The sequence below is a fragment of the Nerophis lumbriciformis genome, linkage group LG20, assembly GCF_033978685.3.
Source record: "Nerophis lumbriciformis linkage group LG20, RoL_Nlum_v2.1, whole genome shotgun sequence".
Lineage (NCBI taxonomy): Eukaryota > Metazoa > Chordata > Actinopteri > Syngnathiformes > Syngnathidae > Nerophis > Nerophis lumbriciformis.
This window is the reverse complement of record NC_084567.2, coordinates 7,414,626-7,442,502: the sequence shown is the minus strand read 5'-3', so window position 1 is coordinate 7,442,502 and position 27,877 is coordinate 7,414,626. Positions and strand designations below refer to the sequence as shown.

The 27,877-nt window shown below is 41.6% G+C and overlaps 5 protein-coding genes and 6 non-coding genes across 14 annotated transcripts in view; 3 read left to right on the top strand and 8 right to left on the bottom strand.

Annotated features, from left to right (window-relative positions):
* LOC133619319 (uncharacterized) overlaps nucleotides 1-27,877 on the bottom strand; it is a 455,654-nt gene that overhangs the window by 118,069 nt on the left and 309,708 nt on the right. The gene's annotated exons all lie outside the window — the stretch shown is intronic.
* LOC133619862 (uncharacterized) overlaps nucleotides 1-27,877 on the bottom strand; it is a 498,075-nt gene that overhangs the window by 303,568 nt on the left and 166,630 nt on the right. The gene's annotated exons all lie outside the window — the stretch shown is intronic.
* The window catches only part of LOC133619284 (uncharacterized), a 360,072-nt gene that overhangs the window by 295,764 nt on the left and 36,431 nt on the right, over nucleotides 1-27,877 (top strand). The gene's annotated exons all lie outside the window — the stretch shown is intronic.
* LOC133619335 (uncharacterized) lies at nucleotides 138-6,280 on the top strand. Its single transcript, XM_061980312.1, has 2 exons — nucleotides 138-452; nucleotides 5,062-6,280. The coding sequence occupies exons 1-2, from the start codon at nucleotides 353-355 to the stop codon at nucleotides 5,952-5,954; spliced, it is 993 nt and encodes a 330-aa protein (XP_061836296.1). The 5' UTR covers nucleotides 138-352; the 3' UTR covers nucleotides 5,955-6,280.
* trnat-ugu (transfer RNA threonine (anticodon UGU)) lies at nucleotides 7,004-7,076 on the bottom strand. The gene has a single exon. It is a non-coding gene; the product is annotated as a tRNA-Thr (tRNA).
* On the bottom strand, nucleotides 7,558-7,630 carry trnat-ugu (transfer RNA threonine (anticodon UGU)). The gene has a single exon. It is a non-coding gene; the product is annotated as a tRNA-Thr (tRNA).
* Nucleotides 8,150-8,222, bottom strand: trnat-ugu (transfer RNA threonine (anticodon UGU)). Its single transcript has one exon. It is a non-coding gene; the product is annotated as a tRNA-Thr (tRNA).
* Nucleotides 8,716-8,788, bottom strand: trnat-ugu (transfer RNA threonine (anticodon UGU)). Its single transcript has one exon. It is a non-coding gene; the product is annotated as a tRNA-Thr (tRNA).
* Nucleotides 9,301-9,373, bottom strand: trnat-ugu (transfer RNA threonine (anticodon UGU)). The gene has a single exon. It is a non-coding gene; the product is annotated as a tRNA-Thr (tRNA).
* Nucleotides 10,672-10,744, bottom strand: trnat-ugu (transfer RNA threonine (anticodon UGU)). Its single transcript has one exon. It is a non-coding gene; the product is annotated as a tRNA-Thr (tRNA).
* On the top strand, nucleotides 14,760-24,787 carry LOC133619746 (uncharacterized). Of its 2 annotated transcripts, none has more exons than XM_061980992.1 (3): nucleotides 14,760-15,028; nucleotides 22,640-22,942; nucleotides 23,169-24,787. In XM_061980992.1, the coding sequence occupies exons 1-3, from the start codon at nucleotides 14,938-14,940 to the stop codon at nucleotides 24,119-24,121; spliced, it is 1,347 nt and encodes a 448-aa protein (XP_061836976.1). In that variant the 5' UTR covers nucleotides 14,760-14,937; the 3' UTR covers nucleotides 24,122-24,787. The 2 variants fall into 2 exon arrangements, with proteins under 2 accessions (XP_061836976.1, XP_061836975.1); XM_061980991.1 differs by having other exon boundaries at nucleotides 22,640-22,999.

Genomic DNA, 27,877 nt, shown 5'->3' with positions numbered 1-27,877 from the left:
TGTCATAGTTTTTTTTTCTAGTTTTTTTCTATAACATATGCGTTTTATTTTATTACTGAAATAAATATTGCATTTAAATATCACAGACTTCGCTGAAACTGTCGTAAAAAAATGGAACGGAAAACAACGACTTTGTCGTCTGCACATGCGCAGAACCGACCGGGTTTCCGGTAGCGACTTCGATGGCGGACTCGGCGGCTGTGGCTTCTTGGAGAAGTTTAAATCTTATAATATGACAGAAAATATGGCAAGAAATACCTCAAATATGCGACTTTTCTAACACCAAGAAACGGAAGTTGAGTGTGGAGCGATGGAGTGTTATCTGAAGTGAAGATAGAAGACGTGATAGAAGATGGACGACTACTGCTATGCTAAGATGGCGACGTCCGCTAAAAGAGAACATGAAAGAGAATCACTAAAGGAGATAAAGACGAAAGATGAAGAAGATAAAGGTGAGTGAGTTCAAACAACGTCATTTTGGGGGCTATCGTAAACCCTGTAAAGAGCGTTGATGAGAAATGAGCCGACTGTTGAAGAATGTAAAGAAAGAGCCGCCATGATTGTTAGCTTGAAGAAGGCAGTGGAGTTCACATCAGAGGAGATGAAAGAATGCAAAAGTTGAACAATATGTGGCTGCGACCTCAACTCGGTGAGATAAGTTTGCTTCTTACCTAGTTAGCTGGCGAAGTGTAAGACAAAGTTGTGTGAAAACTATATTTAAATGTGCTTTTAGTCAAAGTCCACTGGCAAAAATTTGTCCACATCAATTGAAGTGCTTTTGTGGGAAACAATAACAAACGTCAGTCACACACACACACACACACACACACACACACACACACACACACACACACACACACACACACACACACACACACACACACACACACACACACACACACACACACACAATGAACGAGCAAATCAAAAGTTAAAGTACCAATGATTGTCACACACAAAGTCAGTGTTAAAAAAAATTACAAAAATTAGGGGTATTTTATTCGAACTAAGCAAAATTATCTACCAATAGAACAAGAAAATTCGGCTTGTCAAGACCAAAACAAGTAAAATTAGCTCACCTCAATGAACCCAAAAATACCTTAAAGGCCTACTGAAAGCCGCTACTACCGACCACGCAGTCTGATAGTTTATATATCAATGATGAAATCTTAACATTGCAACACATGGCAATACGGCCGGGTTAGCTTACTAAAGTGCAATTTTAAATTTCGCGCAAAATATCCTGCTGAAAACGTCTCGGTATGATGACGTCTGCGCGTGACGTCACGGATTGTAGAGGACATTTTGGGACAGCATGGTAGCCAGCTATTAAGTCGTCTGTTTTCATCACAAAATTCCACAGTATTCTGGACATCTGTGTTGGTGAATCTTTTGCAATTTGTTCAATGAACAATGGAGACAGCAAAGAAGAAAGCTGTAGGTGGGAAGCGGTGTATTGCGGCCGGTGTTGTCCCGGATAACACACCCCCGCCGTAGAATGCACCCCTTGACTTGTGCCGGATAACACAGCCGGTGTTTCATTGTTTACATTCCCGAAAGATGACAGTCAAGCTTTGCCATTGGCCTGTGAAGAACTGGGACAACAGAGACTCTTACCAGGGAGACTTTGAGTTGGATGCGCGGACACGGTACCGTGAGTACGCATGCAGCTGCGGCTTCCAAACATTTGATCGCTTGCCCGTACGTGCGTGCCGCTATTTGCATGTCACGTACGTAACTTTGGGGACTTTGGGGAAATATATGTGCTGTATGAACTTTGGGGAGGTGAACGGCTGTGGGATTGAGTGTGTTGTGCAGGTGTTTGAGTTGTAATGGCGGGTTATATGGACGGGAGCAGGGGGGGTGTTTGTTATGCGGGATTAATTTGTGGCATATTAAATATAAGCCTGGTTGTGTTGTGGCTAATAGAGTATATATATGTCTTGTGTTTATTTACTGTTTTAGTCATTCCCAGCTGAATATCAGGTCCCACCCGCCTCTCACAGCATCTTCCCTATCTGAATCGCTCCCACTGCCCTCTAGTCCTTCACTCTCACTTTCCTCATCCGCAAATCTTTCATCCTCGCTCAAATTAATGGGGAAATCGTCGCTTTGTCGGTCCGAATCGCTCTCGCTGCTGGTGGCCATGATTGTAAACAATGTGCAGATGTGAGGAGCTCCACAACCTGTGACGTCACGCTACTCGTCTGCTACTTCCGGTACAGGCAAGGCTTTTTTAATCAGCGACCAAAAGTTGCGAACTTTATCGTCGATGTTCTCTACTAAATCCTTTCAGCAAAAATATGGCAATATCGCGAAATGATCAAGTATGACACATAGAATGGACCTGCTATCTCCGTTTAAATAAGAAAATCGCATTTCAGTAGGCCTTTAAAATAAGTATATTCTCACTAGAGATGTACGATAATGGATTTTTTGACGATATTCCGATATTGTCCAACTCTTAATTACCAATACCGGTATATACAGTCGTGGAATTAACACATTATTATGCCTAATTTTGTTGTGATGCCCCGCTGGATGCATTAAACAATGTAACAAGGTTTTCCAAAATAAATCAACTCGTTATGGAAAAAAGTGCCAACATGGCACTTCCATATTTATTATTGAAGTCACAAAGTGCATTATTTTTTTTAACATGCCTCAAAACAGCAGCTTGGAATTTGGGACATGCTCTCCCTGAGAGAGCATGAGGAGGTTGAGGTGGGCGGGGTTGAGGTAGTGGGCGGGGGTAGGGGGTAGCGGGGGTGTATATTGTAGCGTCCCGGAAGACTTAGTGCTGCAAGGGGTTCTGGGTATTTGTTCTGTTGTGTTTATGTTGTGTTACGGTGCGGATGTTCTCCTGAAATGTGTTTGTCATTCTTGTTTGGTGTGGGTTCACAGTGTGGCGCATATTTGTTGCAGTGTTAAAGTTGTTTATACGGCCACCCTCAGTGTGACCTGTATGACTGTTGACCAAGTATGCAGTGCATTCACTTGTGTGTGTGTGTGAAAAGCCGCATTATGTGACTGGGCCGGCACGCAAAGGCAGTGCCTTTAAGGTTTATTGGCGCTCAAATAGCAGGCAAAATGTCTTCCTCTGCAACAGTGAAGAAATTGCTAATGCATACTTCTTTTTTGTACAAAACCCAAACAATTGTCATTGATAAAACTTTCGGCGAATCAAAATTTAAGAAAGTTTTACTTTGAAGACGACCAATAAAAACGCAATAAACGGTGGCGGAAATTTGACCCGGCAAATACAAACCCCGTTTCCATATGAGTTGGGAAATTGTGTTGGATGTAAATATAAACGGAATACAATGATTTGCAAATCCTTTTCAACCCATATTCAGTTGAATATGCTACAAAGACAACATATTTGATGTTCAAACTCATAAACTTTTTTTTTTTTTTGCAAATAATAATTAACTTAGAATTTCATGGCTGCAACACGTGCCAAAGTAGTTGGGAAAGGGCTTGTTCACCACTGTGTTACATGGCCTTTCCTTTTAACAACACTCAGTAAACGTTTGGGAACTGAGGAGACACATTTTTAAAGCTTCTCAGGTGGAATTCTTTCCCATTCTTGCTTGATGTACAGCTTAAGTTGTTCAACAGTCCGGGGGTCTACGTTGTGCTATTTTAGGCTTCATAATGCACCACACATTTTCAATGGGAGACAGGTCTGGACTACAGGCAGGCCAGTCTAGTACCCGCACTCTTTTACTATGAAGTCACGTTGATGTAGCACGTGGCTTGGCATTGTCTTGCTGAAATAAGCAGGGGCGTCCATGGTAACGTTGCTTGGATGGCAACATATGTTGCTCCAAAACCTGTATGTACCTTTCAGCATTAATGGCGCCTTCACAGATGTGTAAGTTACCCATGTCTTGGGCACTAATACACCCCCATACCATCACAGATGCTGGCTTTTCAACTTTGCGCCTATAACAATCCGGATGGTTCTTTTCCTCTTTGGTCCGGGGACACGACGTCCACAGTTTCCAAAAACAATTCGAAATGTGGACTCGTCAGACCACAGAACACTTTTCCACTTTGTATCAGTCCATCTTAGATGAGCTCAGGCCCAGCGAAGCCGACAGCGTTTCTGGGTGTTGTTGATAAGCGGTTTTCGCCTTGCATAGGAGAGTTTTAACTTGCACTTACAGATGTAGCGACCAACTGTAGTTACTGACAGTGGGTTTCTGTAGTGTTCCTGAGCCCATGTGGTGATATCCTTTACACACTGATGTCGCTTGTTGATGCAGTACAGCCTGAGGGATCGAAGGTCACGGGCTTAGCTGCTTACGTGCAGTGATTTCTCCAGATTCTCTGAACGCTTTGATGATATTACGGACCGTAGATGGTGAAATCCCTAAATTCCTTGCAATAGCTGGTTGAGAAAGGTTTTTCTTAAACTGTTCAACAATTTGCTCAGGCATTTGTTGACAAAGTGGTGACCCTCGCCCCATCCTTGTTTGTGAATGACTGAGCATTTCATGGAATCTACTTTCATACCCAATCATGGCACCCACCTGCTCCCAATTTGCCTGTTCACCTGTGGGATGTTCCAAATAAGTGTTTGATGAGCATTCCTCAACTTTATCAGTATTTATTGCTACCTTTCCCAACTTCTTTGTCACGTGTTGCTGGCATCAAATTCTAAAGTTAATGAATATTTGCAAAAGAAAAATGTTTATCAGTTTGAACATCAAATATGTTGTCTTTGTAGCATATTCAACTGAATATGGGTTGAAAATGATTTGCAAATCATTGTATTCCGTTTATATTTACATCTAACACAATTTCCCAACTCATTTGGCAACGGGGTTTGTATAAACAAAACAAAACACCGGCGGAAAGCAATAATCGATTAAAAAATCTGCGTACTGGGGACGCGCAGACTTCTGGAAATGCGCATCTTTTCTGATTTCAATTTTTAAGACACAAAAAGTGCGTTAACGCCAACAGTGCTCACACTTACAGTACATAGTAGAACATGTTTAAACATCTAATGGATAATGTGTAAGCTAAAGTGTGTTTTTTTGTGTGTTATAGACGTCCAGCAGCTGATTGGTCATCCAGAAGAACTTCTCACTCCGTTGCTGGCTGGGAGATCCACTTTGAAGCAAGAGACTCCACAACCACCCTGCATTAAAAAGGAAGAGGAGGAACTCTGGATCACTCAGGAGGGAGAGTGTCTTCTCGGACCACAGGAAGCTGATTTCACTAAGTTGCCACTGACTGTTTTCTCTGTGAAGACTGAAGATGATGAAGAGAAACCACAAGCAGACAACCTCTTAACTTCACTTTCAGATAGTGAGGCTGAAGATGAGGTTGAAGTAACTTTGAGCAGCGATACAGACTGTGAAGGTGATATGAGGACTCACACTGACAACAAACATTCTGATTGCTCTAAAAAGAAGAGAGGTAAAACGCATTTCAGCTGCTCAGTTTGTGCGAAAAGCTTTACCAAAAAGTACAATTTCACTCAACACATGAGAACACACACAGGAGAGAAACCATTTAAATGTTCAGTTTGTAGTAAAAGCTTTTCTCAAAATAGCATTTTGACTGTACACATGAGATTACACACAGGAGAAAAAACATTTAGTTGCTCTGTTTGTGGGAAAAGCTTTTCGATAAAGAGTTATTTGACCAAACACATAAGAACACACACTGGCCAAAAACCATTTATTTGCTCAGTTTGCGGTAAAAGCTTTTCTCGAAACAGCTATTTGATTCCACACATGAGAACACACACAGGAGAAAAACCGTTTAACTGTTCAGTGTGCTGTAAAAGCTTTTCTGTAAAGTGCAATTTGATCGAACACATGAAAAAACACACCAAAGAAAAAACATGTTCAGTCTGCGGCAAAAGATTCCATCGTAAGTCAGACGCAGTAAAACACATAAGAACACACACGGTAGATAACCAATCAGCTGTTTAGTTTGTGGTCAATCAATCAATCAATGTTTATTTATATAGCCCTAAATCACAAGTGTCTCAAAGGGCTGCACAAGCCACAACGACATCCTCGGTACAGAGCCCACACATGGTATGTTGCTCATATGTGGCGACTTCCACCTTAACCCAGGACCTCCTCAAATACCTCTGTGAAGTTTGCCCCTCGCCCCCACTCCCCACCTTGTCCAGATTTTCTCAAACTTGTCCCAATCGTTTGTGCTACTTTTGTGCTGGAAACATTTTTTGGTCTAATTAATAAAGTTTTTTTTAGGTATTAATGTTTCAGTATTCATAATTGATACACCTTTTGCCACATACGTTGTATATTTTTATGAGATTTACAGTTCATTTTATCATCTAATATTATACCCAAAAATGTGATTACTTTTAGTTTTTCAATGACTACTCCGTCTATTCGTATTTGTGTTCGACTCTCTAATCTACCATTACCAAATAACATTATTTTAGTCTTACTGAGATTCAAAGACTGTCTGTTTTTGTCAAACCACCTCTTTAATTTATTAATTTATTCAGTTTTTATTTGTGCATACAATCAAGCTGCTGGACGATGGTGTGAATAAAACCGCAAAGAAGAAAAATGGATAAATAATATTAATAAAGTCAGGAAATAAACGATAGAGCGTCAAAGGAAATGGCTCTTAAAAATATCACTTTCATCATCTTGTTGAAAACAATCGTACCATGATCGTGTCTGCAGCAATCACTTTGTAAAATGTTTGTTTGAACATCTGATTTGTTTGAGAGAAACTTTGATGCAATCGAGTTTATGCTCTACTATATCAGTAGTGTTTGAGAGAACTAAACGTAAAGAAAGGACAAGAGATCGCATTAGTTTGTGTTCTATTGTGGTTGCTATGCCTTTGGAGGTGGGAGGAAGCCACGCAGTGTACATGCAAACTCTACACACTGAGCCCGGGGATCGAACCCAGGACCTTCGTATTGTGAGGCACATGCACTAACCCCTGTATCACCGTGCTGCAAAAGAGCACTTTTCATGTGCTGCAAAGACAGAGGCCCCAGTGAGAATTGAACTCACGACCCCTGGTTTACAAGACCAGTGCTCTAACCACTGAGCTATGAGGCCTTGACACCCACTCACACTTGTTTTAATACAATCAAGCTTCTGGACGATCGTGTGAAAAAAAAACGCAAAGAAGAAAAACGGATATATGATATTATTAAAGTCAGGAAAAAAATCCCGAAAGAGCATCAAAGGAAATGGCTCTTAAAAATATCACTTTCATCATCTTGTGGAATACAATCGTACCGTGATCGTGTCTGCAGCAATCACTTTGTAAAATGTTGGTTTGAGCATCTGATTTGTTTGAGAAACTCTGTGATGCAATCGAGTTTATTCTCTACTATATTAGTAGTGTTAGAGAGAACTAAACGTAAAGAAAGGACAAGAGAACGCATGAGTTTGTGTTCAACTGTGGTTGCTATGCCTTTGGAGGTGGGAGGAAGCCACGGAGTGAACATGCAAACTCTGCACACTGAGTCCGGAAATCGAACCCAGGACCTTCATATTGCCACAAAACAGCACCTTTCATGTACTGCAAAGATAGAGGCCCCAGTGAGAATTGAACTCACGACCCCTGGTTTACAAGACCAGTGCTCTAACCACTGAGCTATGAGGCCTTGACACTCACAAACACTTGTTTTAATACAATCAAGCTGCTGGACGATCGTGTGGATAAAACCGCAAAGAAGAAAGACGGATATATAATATTAATAAAGTCAGGCAAAAAACAAAAGAGCGTCAAAGGAAATGGCTCTTAAAAATATCACTTTCATCACTTGTGGAATACAATCTGACCGTGATCGTGTCTGCAGCCATCACTTTGTAAAATGTTTGTTTGAACATGTGATTTGTTTGAGAAACTCTGCGATGCAATCGAGTTTATTCTCTACTATATTAGTAGTGTTAGAGAAAACTTAACGTAAAGAAAGGGTACGAGATGGCATTAGTTTGTGTTTGCTATGCCTTTGGAGGTGGGAGGAAGCCAGAGTACCCGGAGGGAATCCACGCAGTCACGGGTAGAACATGCAAAGTCTGCACACTGAGTTCGGGAATTGAACCCAGGACCTTCGCATTGTGAGGTACATGCACTAACCACTGGGCCACAAAACATCACCTTTCATATGCTGTAAAGACAGAGGCCCAAGTGAGAATTGAACTCACGACCCCTGGTTTACAAGACCAGTGCTCTAACCACTGAGCTATGAAGCCTTAACACCCACTCACACTTGTTTTAATACAATCAAGCTGCTGGACGATCGTGTGCATAAAATCGCAAAGAAGAAAAACAGATATATAATATTAATAAAGTCAAGAAAAAACTAAAGAGCGTCAAAGGAAATGTCTCTTAAAAACAAAACTCTCATCATCTTGTGGAATACAATCGTACCGTGATCGTGTCTGCAGCCATCACTTTGTAAAATGTTTGTTTGAACATCTGATTTGTTTGAGAGAAACTTTGATGCAATCGAGTTTATGCTCTACTATATTAGTAGTATTTGAGAGAACTAAACCTAAGAAAGGACACGTGATCGCATTAGTTTGTGGTTGCTATGCCTTTGGAGGTGGGAGGAAGCAGGAGTACCCGGAGGGAACCCACGCAGTCACGGGTAGAACATGCAAACTCTGCACACTGAGTCGGGGAATCGAACCCAGGACCTTCATATTTCCACAAAACAGCACCTTTCATGTGCTGCAAAGATAGAGGCCCCAGTGAGAATTGAACTCACGACCCCTGGTTTACAAGACCAGTGCTCTAACCACTGAGCTATGAGGCCTTGACACTCACAAACACTTGTTTTAATACAATCAGGCTGCTGGACGATCGTGTGAATAAAACCGCAAAGAAGAAAAACGGATATATAATATTAATAAAGTCAGGCAAAAAACGAAAGAGCGTCAAAGGAATTGGCTCTTAAAAATATCACTTTCATCACTTGTGGAATACAAACTGACCGTGATCGTGTCTGCAGCCATCACTTTGTAAAATGTTTGTTTGAACATCTGATTTGTTTGAGAAACTCTGCAATGCAATCGAGTTTATTCTCTACCATATTAGTAGTGTTAGAGAAAACTTAACGTAAAGAAAGGGCAAGAGATGGCATTAGTTTGTGTTTGCTATGCCTTTGGAGGAAGCCGGAGTACCCGGAGGAAATCCACGCAGTCACGGGTAGAACATGCAAACTCTGCACACTGAATTCAGGAATCGAACCCAGGACCTTCGTATTGTGAGGTACATGCACTAACCAGTGGGCCACAAAACATCACCTTTCATGTGCGGTAAAGACAGAGGCCCCAGTGAGAATTGAACTCACGACCCCTGGTTTACAAGACCAGTGCTCTAACCACTGAGCTATGAGGCCTTGACACACACTCACACGGTCGTGTGCATAAAAACCCAAAGAAAAAAAATGGATATATAATATTAATAAAGTCAGGAAAAAACTAAAGAGCGTCAAAGGAAATGTCTCTTAAAAATATCACTTTCATCATCTTGTGGAATACAATCGTACCGTGATCGTGTCTGCAGCAATCACTTTGTAAAATGTTGGTTTGAACATCTGGGGCCGTGTTTATCAAGCGTCTTAGAATTACTCCTCAGAAGTCTGCTAAGAGTTGACTTATGAGTAAAGAAATTTTTCGCTGAAAGCTGCATTTAAAAGTTAGTTATCAAGCGTCTTACTCACACTTTCAGCGAAGTGTAGCACTGAATCTTAAGTGTCACACTCAGAGCTGAATTACGACATTACTATGTGCCGTAAACGGAATTTTAGGTGACGTCATTTCTGTGTCCATAGAAATGACCAATCACGGAAGGGAATCCCTTGTCTAAGAATAAAGAAATATCTTAGAAATATTTAAGTGGACAATGGGAGTGTATATTTTGACAATAAACTACAAAATAATACAAAACAAACAAACAATATTGGCAATGATTCAAAAATAAATGTTTCCTTTTCTTTCCAATTATTTTCCCAGTGGCGAGATATCGAAGCATTGTGATGACCTTTAGTTCTGCTGCGTGATGTTGCTGATGAGATGACGCCCCTTATTAAATCTGTCACAAAAATAATACCCGCTCTGTCTAAACGATACCGTTTGATCAGCTGCTCGTCATCAAACAAAGCCAGGACATCCTTCCGCTCCCTGAACGTTCGCGCACGTCTCTCTCGCCTCAGTGCCATCCCCCGCTGGCAACTCCTAACCACTTAGGACACTTCTGAAGGTCTCTTAAAAATCGTGGAGAGTATGAATGATTCTTAGACTTAAGAAAGTTGATAAATAGCTTTTATTCTTAAGTTTGAGAGTAGGACTACATTTCGCAAATTCTCAGGACTTAAGTGTAAAATGGCACTCTAAGACGCTTGATAAATACGGCCCCTGATTTGTTTGAGATACTCTGTGATGCAATCGAGTTTATTCTCTACTATATTAGTAGTGTTAGAGAAAACTAAACGTAAAGAAAGGGCAAGAGATGGCATTAGTTTGTGTTCTATTGTGGTTGCTATGCATTTGGAGGAAGCCGGAGTACCCGGAGTCACGGGTAGAGCAAGCAAACTCTGCACACTGAGTCCGGGAATCGAACCCAGGACCTTCGTATTGTGAGGCACACGGCTCCACCGTGCTACAAAAGATCACCTTTCATGTGCTGCAAAGACAGAGGCCCCAGTGAGAATTGAACTCACGGCCCCTGGTTTACAAGACCAGTGCTCTAACCACTGAGCTATGAGGCCTTGACAGCCCCTCAAACTTATTTTAATACAATCAAACTGCTGGAGGATCGTGCGAATAAAACCGCAAAGAAGAAAAACGGATATATAATATTAAAAAAGTCAGGAAACAAACGAAAGACAGTCAAAGGAAATGTCTCTCTAAAATATCACTTCCAGCACCTTGTGGAATACAATCGGACCGTGCTTGTGTCTGCAGCAAACACTTTGTAAAATGTTGGTTTGAACATCTGATTTGTTTGAGAGAAACTGTGATGCAATCGAGTTTATTCTCTACTATATTAGTATCGAAATAATTATTTGCATTTAGGGTGGAGTGCCGTCTCCGGCTTAGGGAGGAGATCTTGCCCCAAGTGGAGGAGTTCAAGTACCTCGGAGTCTTGTTCACGAGTGAGGGAAGAGTGGATCGTGAGATCGACAGGCGGATCGGTGCGGCGTCTTCAGTAATGCGGACGCTGTATCGATCCGTTGTGGTGAAGAAGGAGCTGAGCCGGAAGGCAAAGTTCTCAATTGACCGGTCGATCTACGTTACCATCCTCACCTATGGTCATGAGCTTTGGGTTATGACCGAAAAGACAAGATCACGGGTACAAGCGGCCCAAAGGAGTTTCCTCTATTGTCTGGCGGGTCTCTCCCTTAGAGATAGGGTGAGAAGCTCTGTCATCCAGGAGGAGCTCAGAGTAAAGCCGCTGCTCCTCCACATGGAGAGGAGCCAGATGAGGTGGTTCGGGCATCTGGTCAGGATGCCACCCGAACGCCTCCCTAGGGAGGTGTTTAGGGCACGTCTGACCGGTAGGAGGCCATGGGGAAGACCCAGGACACGTTGGGAAGACTATGTCTCCCGGCTGGCCTGGGAACGCCTCGGGATCCCCCGGGAGGAGCTGGACGAAGTGGCAGGGGAGAGGGAAGTCTGGGCTTCCCTGCTTAGGCTGCTGCCCCCGCGACCCGACCTCGGATAAGCGGAAGAAGATGGATGGATGGATGGATGGATAGTAATAAAAAATTAAGTATTTTTTTAACACACATTTTTGCCAGTTTTTCGTGTTCAGATCTGACTCTCGGGCCTTGAGTTTGACACCTGTGCTCTTGGGAGATCAGCCTGGCGGGGGATCTACACTCTTAGGTTTTCACGCAGAATAAAAAAAGAAAAGCACTAAGTTTGTAAAGCTTGTTTACTAAAGTAACTATACATGTTGAAAATATATCAGTGACGTGCGGTGAGGTTGATGGCTGGTGAGGCACTGACTTCATCACAGTCAGATTTACAAACATATGAACCCTAAAGAGTATCTTATTCACCATTTGATTGGCAGCAGTTAACGGGTTATGTTTAAAAGCTCATACCAGCATTCTTCCCTGCTTGGCACTCAGCATCAAGGGTTGGAATTGGGGGTTAAATCACCAAAAATTATTCCCGGGCGCGGCAGTGGGCCGCTGCTGCCCACTGCTCCCCTCACCTCCCAGGGGGTGATCAAGGGGATGGGTCAAATGCAGAGGACAAATTTCATTACACCTAGTGTGTGTGTGACAATCATTGGTACTTTAACTTAACTTTAACTTTACACATACAAACTGTAGCACACAAAAAAGCACATTTAATAAAAAAAATTTTTATTATGGTCTTACCTTTACTTATAAATGAAGTCCATGCGCAGCTCCTTTTGAACAAAAGCATCGATAACTTGTTTATAGAAGTCTTCCTTATCTTTCTTCAGTTTTAAAAGTCTCTCTGTCTCGATGGAGATCTTCCTTTAATTATTACCTCCTGCTTCGATTGAAAGTTCAGTTTAAAAACTGTTTTATTTTAGATATGTAATCCTCCATGTTAATAGTCCAGGCAAGAGGAAAAAATAAGCAATCACTGCTAACTGTTGCTGCTTGTTGTCACTTCTTCTGCAGCCGAGTGGTCGCAAGAATGATCTCTGGGATCACTAGCGCCCTCTACCACCAGGAGGCGGGATTACTGCGAGCCTCAGCCAGTGCGTCTTCGCAGCCGTTTTATGATTGCTCAGCACAATAAATACGTTACACACATACAGTTGTTGACAAAATACACTGTACATTATATACCTCAGCCAACTAAACTATGGAAATGTATAATATAATTCATATAGCAATACGGTCTCACTGCACAGCAGGCCAGCAGTTAGCCGAGTCATTGCGCAATCCATGGTGAGGCTCAACTCAGTGACGTGCCTCAACTGGCTGCTGACTCACCGCAATTAAGTCTCTTCTCAGTATTTGAATGGCAAATGTGAAAATTCAGCGTTTTTGAATAAAAATAATCTAAAACTGGTGAAGTTAAATGGAAAATAACTTTATAGTATAATCACTGGATACATATAACAATTAAAAAATATATATATATTTCCATGATGGCACGTGAGGCCCCGCCTCACCTGCCTCCCCTGACTGCACGTCACTGATATATATATATTAGGGCTGCGAATCTTTGGGTGTCCCATGATTCGATTCAATATCGATTCTTGGCGTCACGATTCGATTATATATCGATTTTTTTTCATTCAACGGGATTCTCGATTCAAAATGATATTTTCCCGATTCAAAAGGATTCTCTATTCATTCAATACTTAGGATTTCAGCAGGATCTACCCCAGTCTGCTGACATGCAAGCAGAGTAGTAGATTTTTGTAAAAAGCTTTTATAATTGTAAAGGACAATGTTTATCAACTGATTGCAATAATGTAAATTTGTTTTAACTATTAAATGAACCAAAAATATGACTTATTTCATCTTTGTGAAAATATTGGACACAGTGTGTTGTCAACTTGTCAAGCTTATGAGATACGATGCAAGTTTAAGCCACTGTCACACTATTGTTCTTTTTTTTTAATTTTTTATAAATGTCTAACGATAATGTCAACGAGGGATTTTTAATCACTGCTATGTTGAAATTGTAACTAATATTGATACTGTTGTTGATACTATTCATTTTTGTTTCACTACTTTTGGATTGTTTCAATTGCTCTGTTTATTGCTGTTGTTGGAACCTATCTATATTATTTATTTATTAATTGTTTTGATGATGAAATCAATTAATGCCAATAACGATGTTGATAAATTATTGAATGTTTTAGATTTCATTGTGATTGACTGGGCCCTGCGATGAGGTGGCGACTTGTCCAGGGTGTACACCGCCTTCCGCCCGATTGTAGCTGAGATAGGCTCCAGCGCCCCCGCGACCCCAAAAGGGAATAAGCGGTAGAAAATGGATGGATGGATGTGATTGACTGATTGTTTTCAGCTGCTCACGCTCTGACTGGTGAGCCACTTCCTCCTCCTATAATTAAGAAGACAGGACAGCTGGGTGTCTATCATGTTGAAGGAGTGAGGAGTGAAATAAGTTATTTTGATTATGTTGAAGTCAACCACAGAGAATATGTTTTGTTTGTGAAAATAAATTATGATCATTTGGAATCTCGACATATCTCCGCGAGTGCTTATTAAGAAATTTAGTGAGTCAAAAACCTCCTCCTCAGGACTACTCTGCATTACTTTATTTTAATTTTTTCCAACTTTTTGAACGCAAGAGTAGCCGTAACAGCTATTCTGAGTGTTGCTGGGTCGGGTTTGGTTTTGGAATTGGATTGCTTTGTTATGGTATTGCTGTGTATTATTTTGTTGGATTGATTAATAAAAAAATAAAATTATAATAATAAAAATAAAAATAAATAAATCGATTTTTGAAAAATGAGAATCGATACTGAATCGTACAACGTGAGAATCACACCCCTAATATATATATATATATATATATATATATATATATATATATATATATATATATATATATATATATATATATATATATATATACATACTGCAGTTTATACTATTTTTCTGGCTTGATCACTTGTCGTCAAAAATGTATTTTGATTTTTACAGCGTAGTTGCCGATTATTTAAAACAATAGTCAAAATGGCTTTTATTTTGAAAGAAAAAATAAACTGCCGCCGTGTCGCGAGGGGAAGTCGCTGACTTTTGGGGCATGCGCATACCGATCGAGTAGTGGCAGTCCGAAAAGACCAAGATGGCGGACTGAGTTTGTGGAGTTGAACATTTACGGTTTTATAGCCATGTAGAATCGAATATAGCATCAAATACATCAATATATTGATTTTTCCTTTAGAGCGAGGAAGTGTTATCTGAAGTGAAGATTGAAGACGTGATAGAAGATGGACGACTACTGCTATGCTAAGATGGCGACGTCCGCTAAAAGAGAACATGAAAGAGAATCACTAACGGAGAAAAAGACAAAAGATGAAGGTGAGTGAGTTACATTTTTTTATAATTTGACAGCTATTTTAAGCTCTAAAAGGGTGTTGATTATAAATTAACCGACTTTGTTGAAGAATGTAAAGAAAGAGCCGCCATGATTGTTAGCTTGAAGAAGGCAGTGGAGTTCACATCAGAGGAGATGAAAGAATGCAAAAGTCAAATGAAGAAAGTGGAAGAGCAAAACAAGCGCTTGTTTAAAAAAATATAGAGTTGCACTTATAAGTGATGAAAAAATGACTTGCATAAATATTCAAAACAAGTAAATTCCACTTACCAAATTCAAATCAATCAATCAATCAATCAATGTTTATTTATATAGCCCTAAATCACAAGTGTCTCAAAGGGCTGCACAAGCCACAACGACATCCTCGGTACAAAGCCCACATAAGGGCAAGGAAAAACTCACCCCAGTGGGACGTCGATGTGAATGACTATGAGAAACCTTGGAGAGGACCGCATATGTGGGTAACCCCCCCCCTCTAGGGGAGACCGAAAGCAATGGATGTCGAGTGGGTCTGACATAATATTGTGAGAGTCCAGTCCATAGTGAATCCAACATAATAGTAAGAGTCCAGTCCATAGTGGGGCCAGCAGGACACCATCCCGAGCGGAGACGGGTCAGCAGCGCAGAGATGTTCCCAGCCGATGCACAGGCGAGCGGTCCACCCCGGGTCCCGACTCTGGACAGCCAGCACTTCATCCATGGCCACCGGACCTGTGCCCCCCCCCCCCCTCCACAAGGAATAGGGGAGCAGAGGAGAAAAGAAAAGAAATGGCAGATCAACTGGTCTAACAGGGGGGCTATTTAAAGGCTAGAGTATACAAATGAGTTTTAAGATGGGACTTAAATGCTTCTACTGAGGTAGCATCTCTAATTGTTACCAGGAGGGCATTCCATAGTACTGGAGCCCGAATAGAAAACGCTCTATAGCCCGCAGACTTTTTTTGGGCTCTTGGAATCACTAATAAGCCGGAGTTCTTTGAAGGCAGATTTCTTGCCGGGACATATGGTACAATGCAATCGACAAGATAGGACGGACCTAGACCGTGTAACTTAAACTTAAATGTGCAAACTGAGGCTGCCAGACTTAGACTTGGACTTCCTTTTATTGTCATTCAAATTTGAACTTTACAGCACAGATAAGAACGACATTTCGTTGCCATTAGCTCGTGGTAGTGCAGGATAAAAGAGCAATAAGGTGCAGATAGAAATAAATAGATTACTGTACAGATACATACCGTATTTTCCGCACTATAAGCCGCCCCGGGTTATTAGCCGCACCTTCAATGAATGGCATATTTCAAAACTTTGTTCACCTATAAGCCGCTCCGGGTTATAAGCCGCGCCTACGCTGCGCTAAAGGGAATGTCAAAAAAACAGTCAGATAGGTCAGTCAAACTTTAATAATATATTACAAACCAGCGTTCTAACAACTCTGTTCACCCCCGAAATGTAATGTGCAAATGTGCAATCACAAAAATAGTAACACTCAAATTAGTGCAGAGCAATAGCAACATCAATAACTCAACGTTGCTCGAACGTTAATGTCACACAACACACAAAATAAACATTTAAAGCCCACTTTCTGAAGTTATTCCTCATCCATAAATCCCTCGAATTCTTCTTCAGTGTCTGAATTAAAAAGTTGGGCGAAAACGGCATCCAAAATGGCCGACTCCGTCTCGTCGAAGTCATCAAGAGTCAATGTTGCTGTTGTTGTCCAGCAGTTCCGTGAATTCTGCCTTCCGGAAAGCTCGGACCACAGTTGAGACCGATATATCCGCCAGGCATTTACAATTCACTGGCAGATGTTGGCGTATGTCGTCCGGCGCTGTCTCCCTGTCTTAGTGGCGCAGGTCATCTTGTTGCTTCCTCTACCTACGCACCATTGATTCATTTATGTTCAATTCTCTCGCTGCTGCTCTATTTCCGTGTTCTACTGCGTGACTTATTGCCTTGAGTTTGAATTCTGCGTTATACGCGTGTCTCTTAATAGGAGCCATTTTGTGGTCTTTACAGATGTAAACACACAAATGAAATGAAACGTAATATCCGCGCGCTTCTTCTTCTACGGGGGCGGGTGCTTACCTTGGTGGTTGCTTACAGTAGCATACCTGCCAACTACTCCGGTTTTCCCGTAATTAGTACGGTTTTCATCAACCTATTCCGGGTTACGGTTGCAGTGATAAAAAATACGGTTTTTCATTAATTAAAACATTTTTTTTTTTTTTAAGTTTTATTCACAAAATCGCGTAACAACAATGACAATCGACACTGCTTCCCGTAACTTCCTATCGAGCCATTCCGAATGCCATGCGCGAGGCTATTTATAGCACCAGTTGCCATTGTTTCCAAACGAGCGAACGATCATGGAATCAGCCGGAGAAAAATCGCAAACGAGTCTTAAACCGAAAAGAAAACTGCAGTCATTCCGTGAAGAATATTCAAAAGCCTATCCGGGAATAATTATCCGTTCCAAAAAGGGTGAAAACTACGCGAATTGCACCTTGTGCAGACAAGATTTTTCGATCGGACACGGAGGAATTAGCGATGTAAAAGACCACGTTGGGACCCCTGGACCCTGGCTACTAGGTTTTTCTGATTTCAAAAGTTGGCAGGTATGCAGTAGAAGAAGAAGCGCTTCCTCTTCTATGTGGGCGGGTGCTTACCTTGGCGGTTGCTTACCGTAGAAGAAGAAGCGCTTCCTCTTCTACGGGGAAAAAAGATGGCGGCTGTTTACCGTAGTTGCGAGACCTAAACTTTATGAAAATTAATATTAATATTAATCCATATATAAGGCGCACCGGGTTATAAGCCGCACTGTCAGCTTTTGAGAAAATTTGTGGTTTTTAGGTGCGGCTTATAGTGCGGAAAATACGGTATATTGCACTTTTGCATATGCATCCACGTTTATGGATGTATATTATATTGTCTTTATATTACAGCAAGTTAATCCATTTTTGAGGGGGAATTGAGGGGATTATTATGATGCGTTCAAGACTGACCAACAGCATCTCTGTCTGGACTGGAGCCTGCAATGCCTCAGACTGGAAGTCTCTCCAGAGAGTGGTGAGGACGGCGGAAAAGATCATCAGGACTCCTCTTCCTCCTATTCAGGAGATCGCAAAAAGCCGCTGCCTGACCAGGGCTCAGAAAATCTGCAGAGACTCCTCCCACCCCCACCAAGGACTGTTTTCACTGCTGGACTCTAGAAAGAGGTTCCGCAGCCTCCGTAGCAGAACCTCCAGGTTCTGTAACAGCTTCTTCCCTCAGGCCGTAAGACTGTTGAACGCATCATAATAATCCCCTCAATTCCCCCTCAAAAAGGGATTAACTGGCTGGAATATAATGACAATATAACATTCATCCATAAACGTGGATGCATATGCAAAAGTGCAATATATTTATCTGTACAGTAATCTATTTATTTATATCTGCATCGAGGGATGATACTCGAACCCGGTTTTCCCGGTTGTTCGATAAGAAAAGAACCGAGTCCTCGGACTCGAATCCCTTTTTGAGAACCGGTACCCGTTATCGAGACCACTATAGTAAAGAAAAAGAGTTGGTTCTTTATTTGAATCCCTGGGAAGGAATCTCGTCCCGACAAGAAATGCCCCGTGTGACATCACAAGAAATGACGTCACGTAGCTCAGTCATTAGGCGCAGATAGGAAAAGCAGGAAAAAAATGGACCGGAAAAAGTGCTCCAAGGCATGGCTTAATTTCATCAAAAAAAATCGATGAAGCGGCAATATGCAATTATTGCCAGGCTTCGCTCTCGTGTAAGCGGGGGAAGTACAACAAGCGTGTCGTGTCTTCGAAGCAGAGACGACGAAGAACGCCCCTCTTCTTCTGCCAGCTGACCAAGTCCCAGCTACAGTGGCGGTGACGCCGGTTAGTAACTAACGTTAACTGTTGCCGGTTAATTTCCATATCTGCTCACTTGTAGTAACGTTACCTCTTATGTCAACCAGGACTGCAGTAATGTTAGCTAGACTAACGTTACCTAAGCATAGTCAGTGGCTAACGGTAACGTTAACGTGAGCCTTTTTGTATGTGTCTGATAACGTTAACGTTATCTTGTAATCTACACCACGACAGAGTTTGCAAGTCTGTCTAATAAATTAGTGCTTTCTTTATTTCTTTAGTTTATTTGGAACATGGACACACTTACAGTATAATACATCACAGTTTCATATCATTTCCCTTTACAGGAGTAGGAAGAAGTAAAGCTTATTTAATCCTACCCCTTTCCCACTTCATAGCGTTTACAAATATATACATCATTTACTGACCTTTTAATAATAGAATATCTGTGAATTAGTATATACAACAGTTTTGTAATATGTAATTAATTAATTCAGTCATTATTAATATACTGAGATGAAGAATATCTTATTTTCAATAACGTTAAAAGTATTTCTCATAATTTTTCTTCTTTGTACTTTGTAAGCACTATTCATTTGAACAACCTCTTAAACTGGATCATATCAGTACAATGTTTAACTTCTTTACTTAATCCATTCCATCATTTAAAGGGGAACATTATCACAATTTCAGAAGGGTTAAAACCATTAAAAATCAGTTCCCAGTGGCTTATTTTATTTTTCGAAGTTTTTTTCAAAATTTTACCAATCACGCAATATCCCTAAAAAAAGTTTCAAAGTGCCTGATTTTAACCATCGTTATATACACCCGTCCATTTTCCTGTGACGTCACATAGTGAAGCCAACACAAACAAACATGGCGGATAGAACAGCAAGATATAGCGACATTAGCTCGGATTCAGACTCGGATTTCAGCGGCTTAAGCGATTCAACAGATTACGCATGTATTGAAACGGATGGTTGTAGTGTGGAGGCAGGTAGCGAAAACGAAATTGAAGAAGAAACTGAAGCTATTGAGCCATATCGGTTTGAACCGTATGCAAGCGAAACCGAGGAAAACGACACGACAGCCAGCGACACGGGAGAAAGCGAGGACGAATTCGGCGATCGCCTTCTAACCAACGATTGGTATGTGTTTGTTTGGCATTAAAGGAAACTAACAACTATGAACTAGGTTTACAGCATATGAAATACATTTGGCAACAACATGCACTTTGAGAGTGCAGACAGCCCAATTTTCATCAATTAATATATTCTGTAGACATACCCTCATCCGCTCTCTTTTCCTGAAAGCTGATCTGTCCAGTTTTGGAGTTGATGTCAGTAGGCCAGGGAAGCTAGGGTCGGTATTTTTCTCTTGATCATCTTCGGTGGCATAAGGGACGGTGTGAGCCAAGACATCCAGGGGGTTTAGCTCGCTCGTCTGCGGGAACAAACTTGCCGTGCTACCGAGGTCCTTTGTCCCTGAATTGCTCACACACTCCGGCAGATTCAATGGGGGTCTGGCGGCAGATTTCTTTGACTTTATCGTTGGAAATGCATCTGCTTTGAGTGTCGCAGGATATCCACACATTCTTGCCATCTCTGTCGTAGCATAGCTTTCGTCGGTAAAGTGTGCGGAACAAACGTCCAATTTCTTGCCACTTTCGCATCTTTGGGCCACTGGTGCAACTTGGATCCGTCCCTGTTCGTGTTGTTACACCCTCCGACAACACACCGACGAGGCATGATGTCTCCAAGGTACTTAAAACAGTCGAAAAAACGGAAAATAACAGAGCTGATTTGACTCGGTGTTTGGGAAAATGGCGGATTGCTTCCCGATGTGACGTCACGTTGTGACGTCATCGCTCTGAGAGCGAATAATAGAAAGGCGTTTAATTCGCCAAAATTCACCCATTTAGAGTTCGGAAATCGGTTAAAAAAATATATGGTCTTTTTTCTGGTGATAATGTTCCCCTTTAAAGGGGAACATTGTGTGATCACCAGACCTATGTAAGAGTCAATATATACCTTGATGTTGCTGAAAAAAGACCATATATATTTTTAACCGATTTCCGAACTCTAAATGGGTGAATTTTGGCGAATTAAACGCCTTTCTATTATTCGCTCTTGAAGCAATCCGCCATATTCTCACTTTCGTCGGTGTGTTGTCGGAGGGTGTAACAACACGAACAGGGACGGATTCAAGTTGCACCAGTGACCCAAAGATGTGAAAGTGGCAAGAAATTGGACGAAATTTGTTCAAAATACGAGGCTGTGGGGAAAGCCGATGAAATGGTCAGTCGTTTGTTCCGCACACTTTACAGACGAAAGCTATGCTACGACAGAGATGGCAAGAATGTGTGGATATCCTGCGACACTCAAAGCAGATGCATTTCCAACTGGACTGGACAGATCAGCTTTCAGGAAAAGAGAGCGGATGAGGGTATGTCTACAGAATATATTAATTGATGAAAACTTTATTCATTACTCGCGGTTTTACGTAAATTATTATACATAAACTGTGTTTACCAATAATTTAGCTTAAAAACATTTATTTTTTTCAATCATTCGAGTACATTCGGGTAGTCGTGTGTAATGCAGTATTTTGTGTCTATTTAGGTATGGTTAACCTGAGTGCTGAAATCGTGGAAAAATATATGTTCTTAGCGCGCCTGAAATGGGCTGTCTGCACTCTCAAAGTGCATGTTGTTGCCAAATGTATTTCATATGCTGTAAACCTAGTTCATAGTTGTTAGTTTCCTTTAATGCCAAACAAACACATACCAATCGTTGGTTAGAAGGCGGTCGCCGAATTCGTCCTCGCTTTCTCCCGTGTCGCTGGCTGTCGTGTCGGTTTCGCTTGCATACGGTTCAAACCGATATGGCTCAATAGCTTCAGTTTCTTCTTCAATTTCGTTTTCGCTACCTGCCTCCACACTACAACCATCCGTTTCAATACATTCGTAATCTGTTGAATCGCTTAAGCCGCTGAAATCCGAGTCTGAATCCGAGCTAATGTCGCTATAGCTTGCAGTTCTTTCCGCCATGTTTGTTTGTGTTGGCTTCACTGTGTGACGTCACAGGAAAATGGACGGGTGTACATAACGATGGTTAAAATCAGGCACTTTGAAGCTTTTTTTTAGGGATATTGCGTGATGGGTAAAATTTTGAAAAAAACTTCGAAAAATAAAATAAGCCACCGGGAACTGATTTTTAATGGTTTTAACCCTTCTGAAATTGTGATAATGTTCCCCTTTAATAATAATAAGAGGAAATGTTCCCACACTTGACATGTTTACACGCAATGTTGTTCGTGTGGCCGCCCTGACTCGCGTCCCTTCCGGAAAAACACGAGTGATGCTGATAACTATTGCTGACAAATGTATTTGTCACAGACAATATTTGTTTTCTATGTTTGTTTACAATGTCGACAAATTGTTGCACGCCTATTCAGCACACTGATGCCCCACATAAGTTACTGCAAGAAATAAAAAGTTTTTTATTATTAGTAGCAAAGTTTTGCAATATGTTACCATCTCGATTTTTTTTCCCACCACACTGTTGTAATAACCTAATGTTCATTCGTGCTTCACTTGTCTGAGTCTCAGCCAAGTCATGTAAACATTTATCCATCATTATGGCAAGGCACTAAATGAATGGCCATGAAACACTACACACACATACAGTACATAGAAGAAAGTGGATAACGTGTGTTTGTGTCCTGCAGACGTCCAGCAGCTGATTGGTCATCCAGAAGAACTTCCCCCTCAGTCGGAAGGGAAGAGCTCCACTTTGAAGCAGGAGACTCCACAAGAACCCTGCATTAAAAAGGAAGAGGAGGAACTCTGCATCACTCAGGAGGGAGAGTGTCGTCTAGGACGAGAGGAAGCTGATCTCACCAAGTTGCCACTGACTGTTGTCTCTGTGAAGACTGAAGATGATGAAGAGAAACCACAACTAGACAACCTCTTAACTCCACTATCAGATAGTGAGGTTGAAAAACTTTTGAGCAGCAAAACAGACTGTGAAGGTGATATGAGGACTCACACTGACAACAAACACTCTGAATGCTCTATAAAGAAAACCGGTAAAAAATGTTTAAGCTGCTCAGTTTGTGCTAAAAACTTTACTGAAAAGGGACATTTGACCGAACACAAAATGACACACACAGGAGAAAGTGTGTAGTGAGTTTAAGGAGAAACATCTCGTGGATCATGTCTGAGCTAAAGTGTGTTTGTGTTGTTTGTGTCCTGCAGACGTCCAGCAGCTGATTGGTCATCCAGAAGAACTTCCCCCTCAGTTCGAGGGAAACTCCACTTTGAAGCAGGAGACTCCACAACCACCCTGCATTAAAAAGGAAGAGGAGGAACTCTGCATCACTCAGGAGGGAGAGTGTCTTCTAGGACGAGAGGAAGCTGATTACACCAAGTTTCCACTGAGTATTCTCTCTGTGAAGATTGAAGATGATGAAGAGAAACCACAAGTAGACAACCTCTTAGCTCCACTCTCGGATAGTGAGGCTGAAGATGAGGCTGAAGAACCTTTGAGCAGCGAAACAGACTGTGAAGGTGATATGAGGACTCACACTGACAACAAACACTCTACAAAGAAGAGAGGAAAAAGACGTTATAGCTGCTCAGTTTGTGGTAAAGGCTTTTCTCGAAAAAGCATTTTGACCCGACACATGAGAACACACACAGGTGAAAAACCATTTAAGTGCTCAGTTTGTTGTAAAAGCTTTTCCCAAAAAGGACATTTGATTGAACACATGAGAACACACACAGGAGAAAAAACATTTAATTGCTTAGATTGTTGTAAAAGCTTTACTAGAAAGAGCCATTTGACCCAACACATGAGATCGCACACAGGGGAAAAACCGTTTAAGTGTTCCGTGTGCGGCAAAAGTTTTTCGCAAAAGATCCGTTTGACTGAACACACGAGAACGCACACAGGAGAAAAACCATTTAATTGTTCAGTTTGCGGTAAAAGCTTTCCTCGAAACAGCGACGTGACTCAACACATGAGAACACACACAGGGGAAAAACCATTTAAATGCTCCGTTTGTGGTAAAAGCTTTCCTCACAAGACCAATTTAATTCAACACCTGAGAACACACACAGGAGAAAAAACATGTATTTGTTCAGTTTGTGGAAAAAGCTTTTCTCGAAAGAACAATATGGTTCAACACATGACAACACACACGGGATAAAGTAACTTGTACTTGTTCCTTTTGTTTTCAAAAGAGCTATTCGACTCAACACACAATAAAACTCACTTGAGAGAATCTATGTAATCTATATTTTTTATGCAAAGTTTGACCCAACACGTAATGAAACACACAGGAGAAATGCATTTAGTTGATCAGTCTGCGATAAAAGATTCCATTTTAATGCAGATGCAGTAAGACACTTAAGAACACACAGGGGGAATAACCAATCAGATAGTTAGTTTGTAGTATTTTGCTCATAGATTGCAACATCCACCCAAACCCAAGACCTCCAAAATAGGTTTGCTGCTTCTTTCAAAAATATCTGAGGTCTTCATACAAATTTAAATTATCTGTAGCATTATCTTATCTACTCATGACCAATTGTCTTGTGTGTGTCTGAAACTTTCCTGAATAATAAGATGATGCTTGTAGTGCTTGGTTACTCCTTCTTCAGACGATCCTGATGACTTCAGCCGGGGAAGAATAGTAGTCTTCTTCAGTGATGCTTTTACCGCCTCGAGATTGCCTGACTCTGAACACCAACAACATGAATCGATCTGCCTGGAACTACACCTTCCGGGTCGCCTGGTGTTCATGTTTTGTGTCTAACATGACCAACATCAGATGATGACTCAGTGTATGATGTAATATCTGAGCATATTGACATATACAATATATTCACCCAAAGTCTGAAACGGTTCTTCTTGGGGATCTGAATGTCCATCATGGAGACTGGCTGAAAAGTAAAAAGACTTGACACTCATGAGGAAGGTGCTCATTGGTTAGTTATACTCAGCAGCCTCCACTAACTAGTTGGTGATCCTACAAGGATTGGGAACGATGGAAACTGCTCCAAAATGGATCTTTTCCTTACTACTTCACCAGACAATCATGTTGTCACTGTCAGTGCTCCTCTCGGCTCCTCTGACCACTGTGTGGTATCTACTGTGGCTAATACTTGGCTGATGTTAAAGGGGAACATTATCACCAGACCTATGTAAGCGTCAATATATACCTTGATGTTGCAGAAAAAAGACCATATATTTTTTTAACCGATTTCCAAACTCTAAATGGGTGAATTTTGGCGAATTAAACGCCTTTCTAATATTCGCTCTCGGAGCGATGACGTCACATCAGGAAGCAATCCGCCATTTTCTCAAACACCGAGTCAAATCAGCTCTGTTATTTTCCGTTTTTTCGACTGTTTTCCGTACCTTGGAGACATCATGCCTCGTCGGTGTGTTGTCGGAGGGTGTAACAACACGAACAGGGACGGATTCAAGTTGCACCAGTGGCCCAAAGATGCGAAAGTGGCAAGAAATTGGACGTTTGTCCGCACACTTTACCGACGAAAGCTATGCTACGACAGAGATGGCAAGAATGTGTGGATATCCTGCGACACTCAAAGCAGATGCATTTCCAACGATAAAGTCAAAGAAATCTGCCGCCAGACCCCCATTGAATCTGCCGGAGTGTGTGAGCAATTCAGGGACAAAGGAACTCGGTAGCACGGCAAGCAATGGCGGCAGTTTGTTCCCGCAGATGAGCGAGCTAAACCCCCTGGATGTCTTGGCTCACACCGTCCCGAAGATGATCAAGAGAAGAATATCGACCCTAGCTTCCCTGGCCTGCTGACATGAGGGTATGTCTACAGAATATATTAATTGATGAAAATTGGGCTGTCTGCACTCTCAAAGTGCATGTTGTTGCCAAATGTATTTCATATGCTGCAAACCTAGTTCATAGTTGTTAGTTTCCTTTAATGCCAAACAAACACATACCAATCGTTGGTTAGAAGGCGATCGCCGAATTCGTCCTCGCTTTCTCCCGTGTCACTGGCTGTCGTGTCGGTTTCGCTTGCATGCGGTTCAAACCGATATGGCTCAATAGCTTCAGTTTCTTCTTCAATTTCGTTTTCGCTACCTGCCTCCACACTACAACCATCCGTTTCAATACATGCGTAATCTGTTGAATCGCTTAAGCCGCTGAAATCCGAGTCTGAATCCGAGCTAATGTCGCTATAGCTTGCTGTTCTTTCCGCCATGTTTGTTTGTGTTGGCATCACTATGTGACGTCACAGGAAAATGGACGGGTGTATATAAAGATGGTTAAAATCAGGCACTTTGAAGCTTTTTTTAGGGATATTGCGTGATGGGTAAAATTTTGAAAAAAACTTTGAAAAATAAAATAAGCCACTGGGAACTGATTTTTAATGTTTTTAACAATTCTGAAATTGTGATAATGTTCCCCTTTAAGCTGAACTCTCAAAAGAACAATGAGCCAATACAGCGTGGGCCTATGTTAGTTTCAGCATTAAGGATGCCATGGACCTCGTCAATGTCTCTAGAGCAGGGGTTGGCAAAGTCCTCAGTTCAGGGGCCACATTGGCTTTTGAAATGTAACAGTCGGGCAGGGCGAGCACATCAAAGCACATCATATGATGGAACTAAGAGTAGACTTCTCAAACATGGGCTATTAACTTATAATACCGTATTTTCCGCACTATAAGGCGCACCTAAAAACCACAAATTTTCTCAAAAGCTGACAGTGCGCCTTATAACCCGGTGCGCTTTATATATGGATAAATATTAAGATTCATTTTCATAAAGTTTCGGTCTCGCAACTACGGTAAACAGCCGCCATCTTTTTTCCCCGTAGAAGAGGAAGTGCTTCTTCTTCTACGCAAGCAACCGCCAAGGTAATCACCCGCCCCCATAGAACAGGAAGCGCTTCTTCTTCTACTGTAAGCAACCACCCGCCCGCGTAGAAGAAGAAAAAGCGCGCGGATATTACCGTACGTTTCATTTCCTTTGTGTGTTTACATCTGTAAAGACCACAAAATGGCTCCTACTAAGCGACAGGGATCCGGTTCATGAAAAGACGCAATCTCTCCATCCGCACACGGATTACTATTTCACAGCAACTGCCTAAAGACTTTCAAGAAAAGCTGGCTACTTTCCGTGCATATTGTAAAAACAAGATAGCTGAAAAAAAGATCCGGCCAGAAAACATTATCAACATGGACGGACGAGGTTCCACTGACTTTTGATATTCCTGTGAACCGCACTGTGGATACAACGGGAGCACGTACGGTGAATATTCGCACCACAGGGAATGAGAAGTCATCCTTCACTGTGGTTCTAGCTTGCCATGCTAATGGCCAGAAACTTCCACCCATGGTGATATTCAAAAGGAAGACCTTGCCAAAAGAGACCTTTCCAGCCGGCGTCATCATAAAAGCTAACTCGAAGGGATGGATGAAGAAAAGATGAGCAAGTGGTTAAGGTAAGTTTAAGTTTACGCGAAGAGGCCGGGTGGCTTTTTTCACGCAGCTCCGTCCATGTTGATATACGACTCCATGCGCGCCCACATCACGCTGGTTTTTAATATATTATTAAAGTTTGACTGACCTATCTGACTGTTTTTTTGACATTCCTTTAGCGCAGTTAGATGCGGCTTACAACACGGGGCGACTTATAGGTGGACAAAGTTTTGAAATATGCCGTTCATTGAAGGCGCGGCTTATAACCCAGGGCGCCTTATGGTGCGGAAAATACGGTACATCTACTTCTAACAATATATTATCAGAACATCAAATAAACATAATGTTATTACAGGGTTATTTTTTAAAAATCTTTTCGTAGGATCAGTGTTGTTGGTCACCGGTGCCTCAAAGTCTAGTGTCAGTATTGTTTTAAAGAAAGAAGAACTGGTTTTTACTACTAATTATTACTACTAACTTACTCTCTACTTATC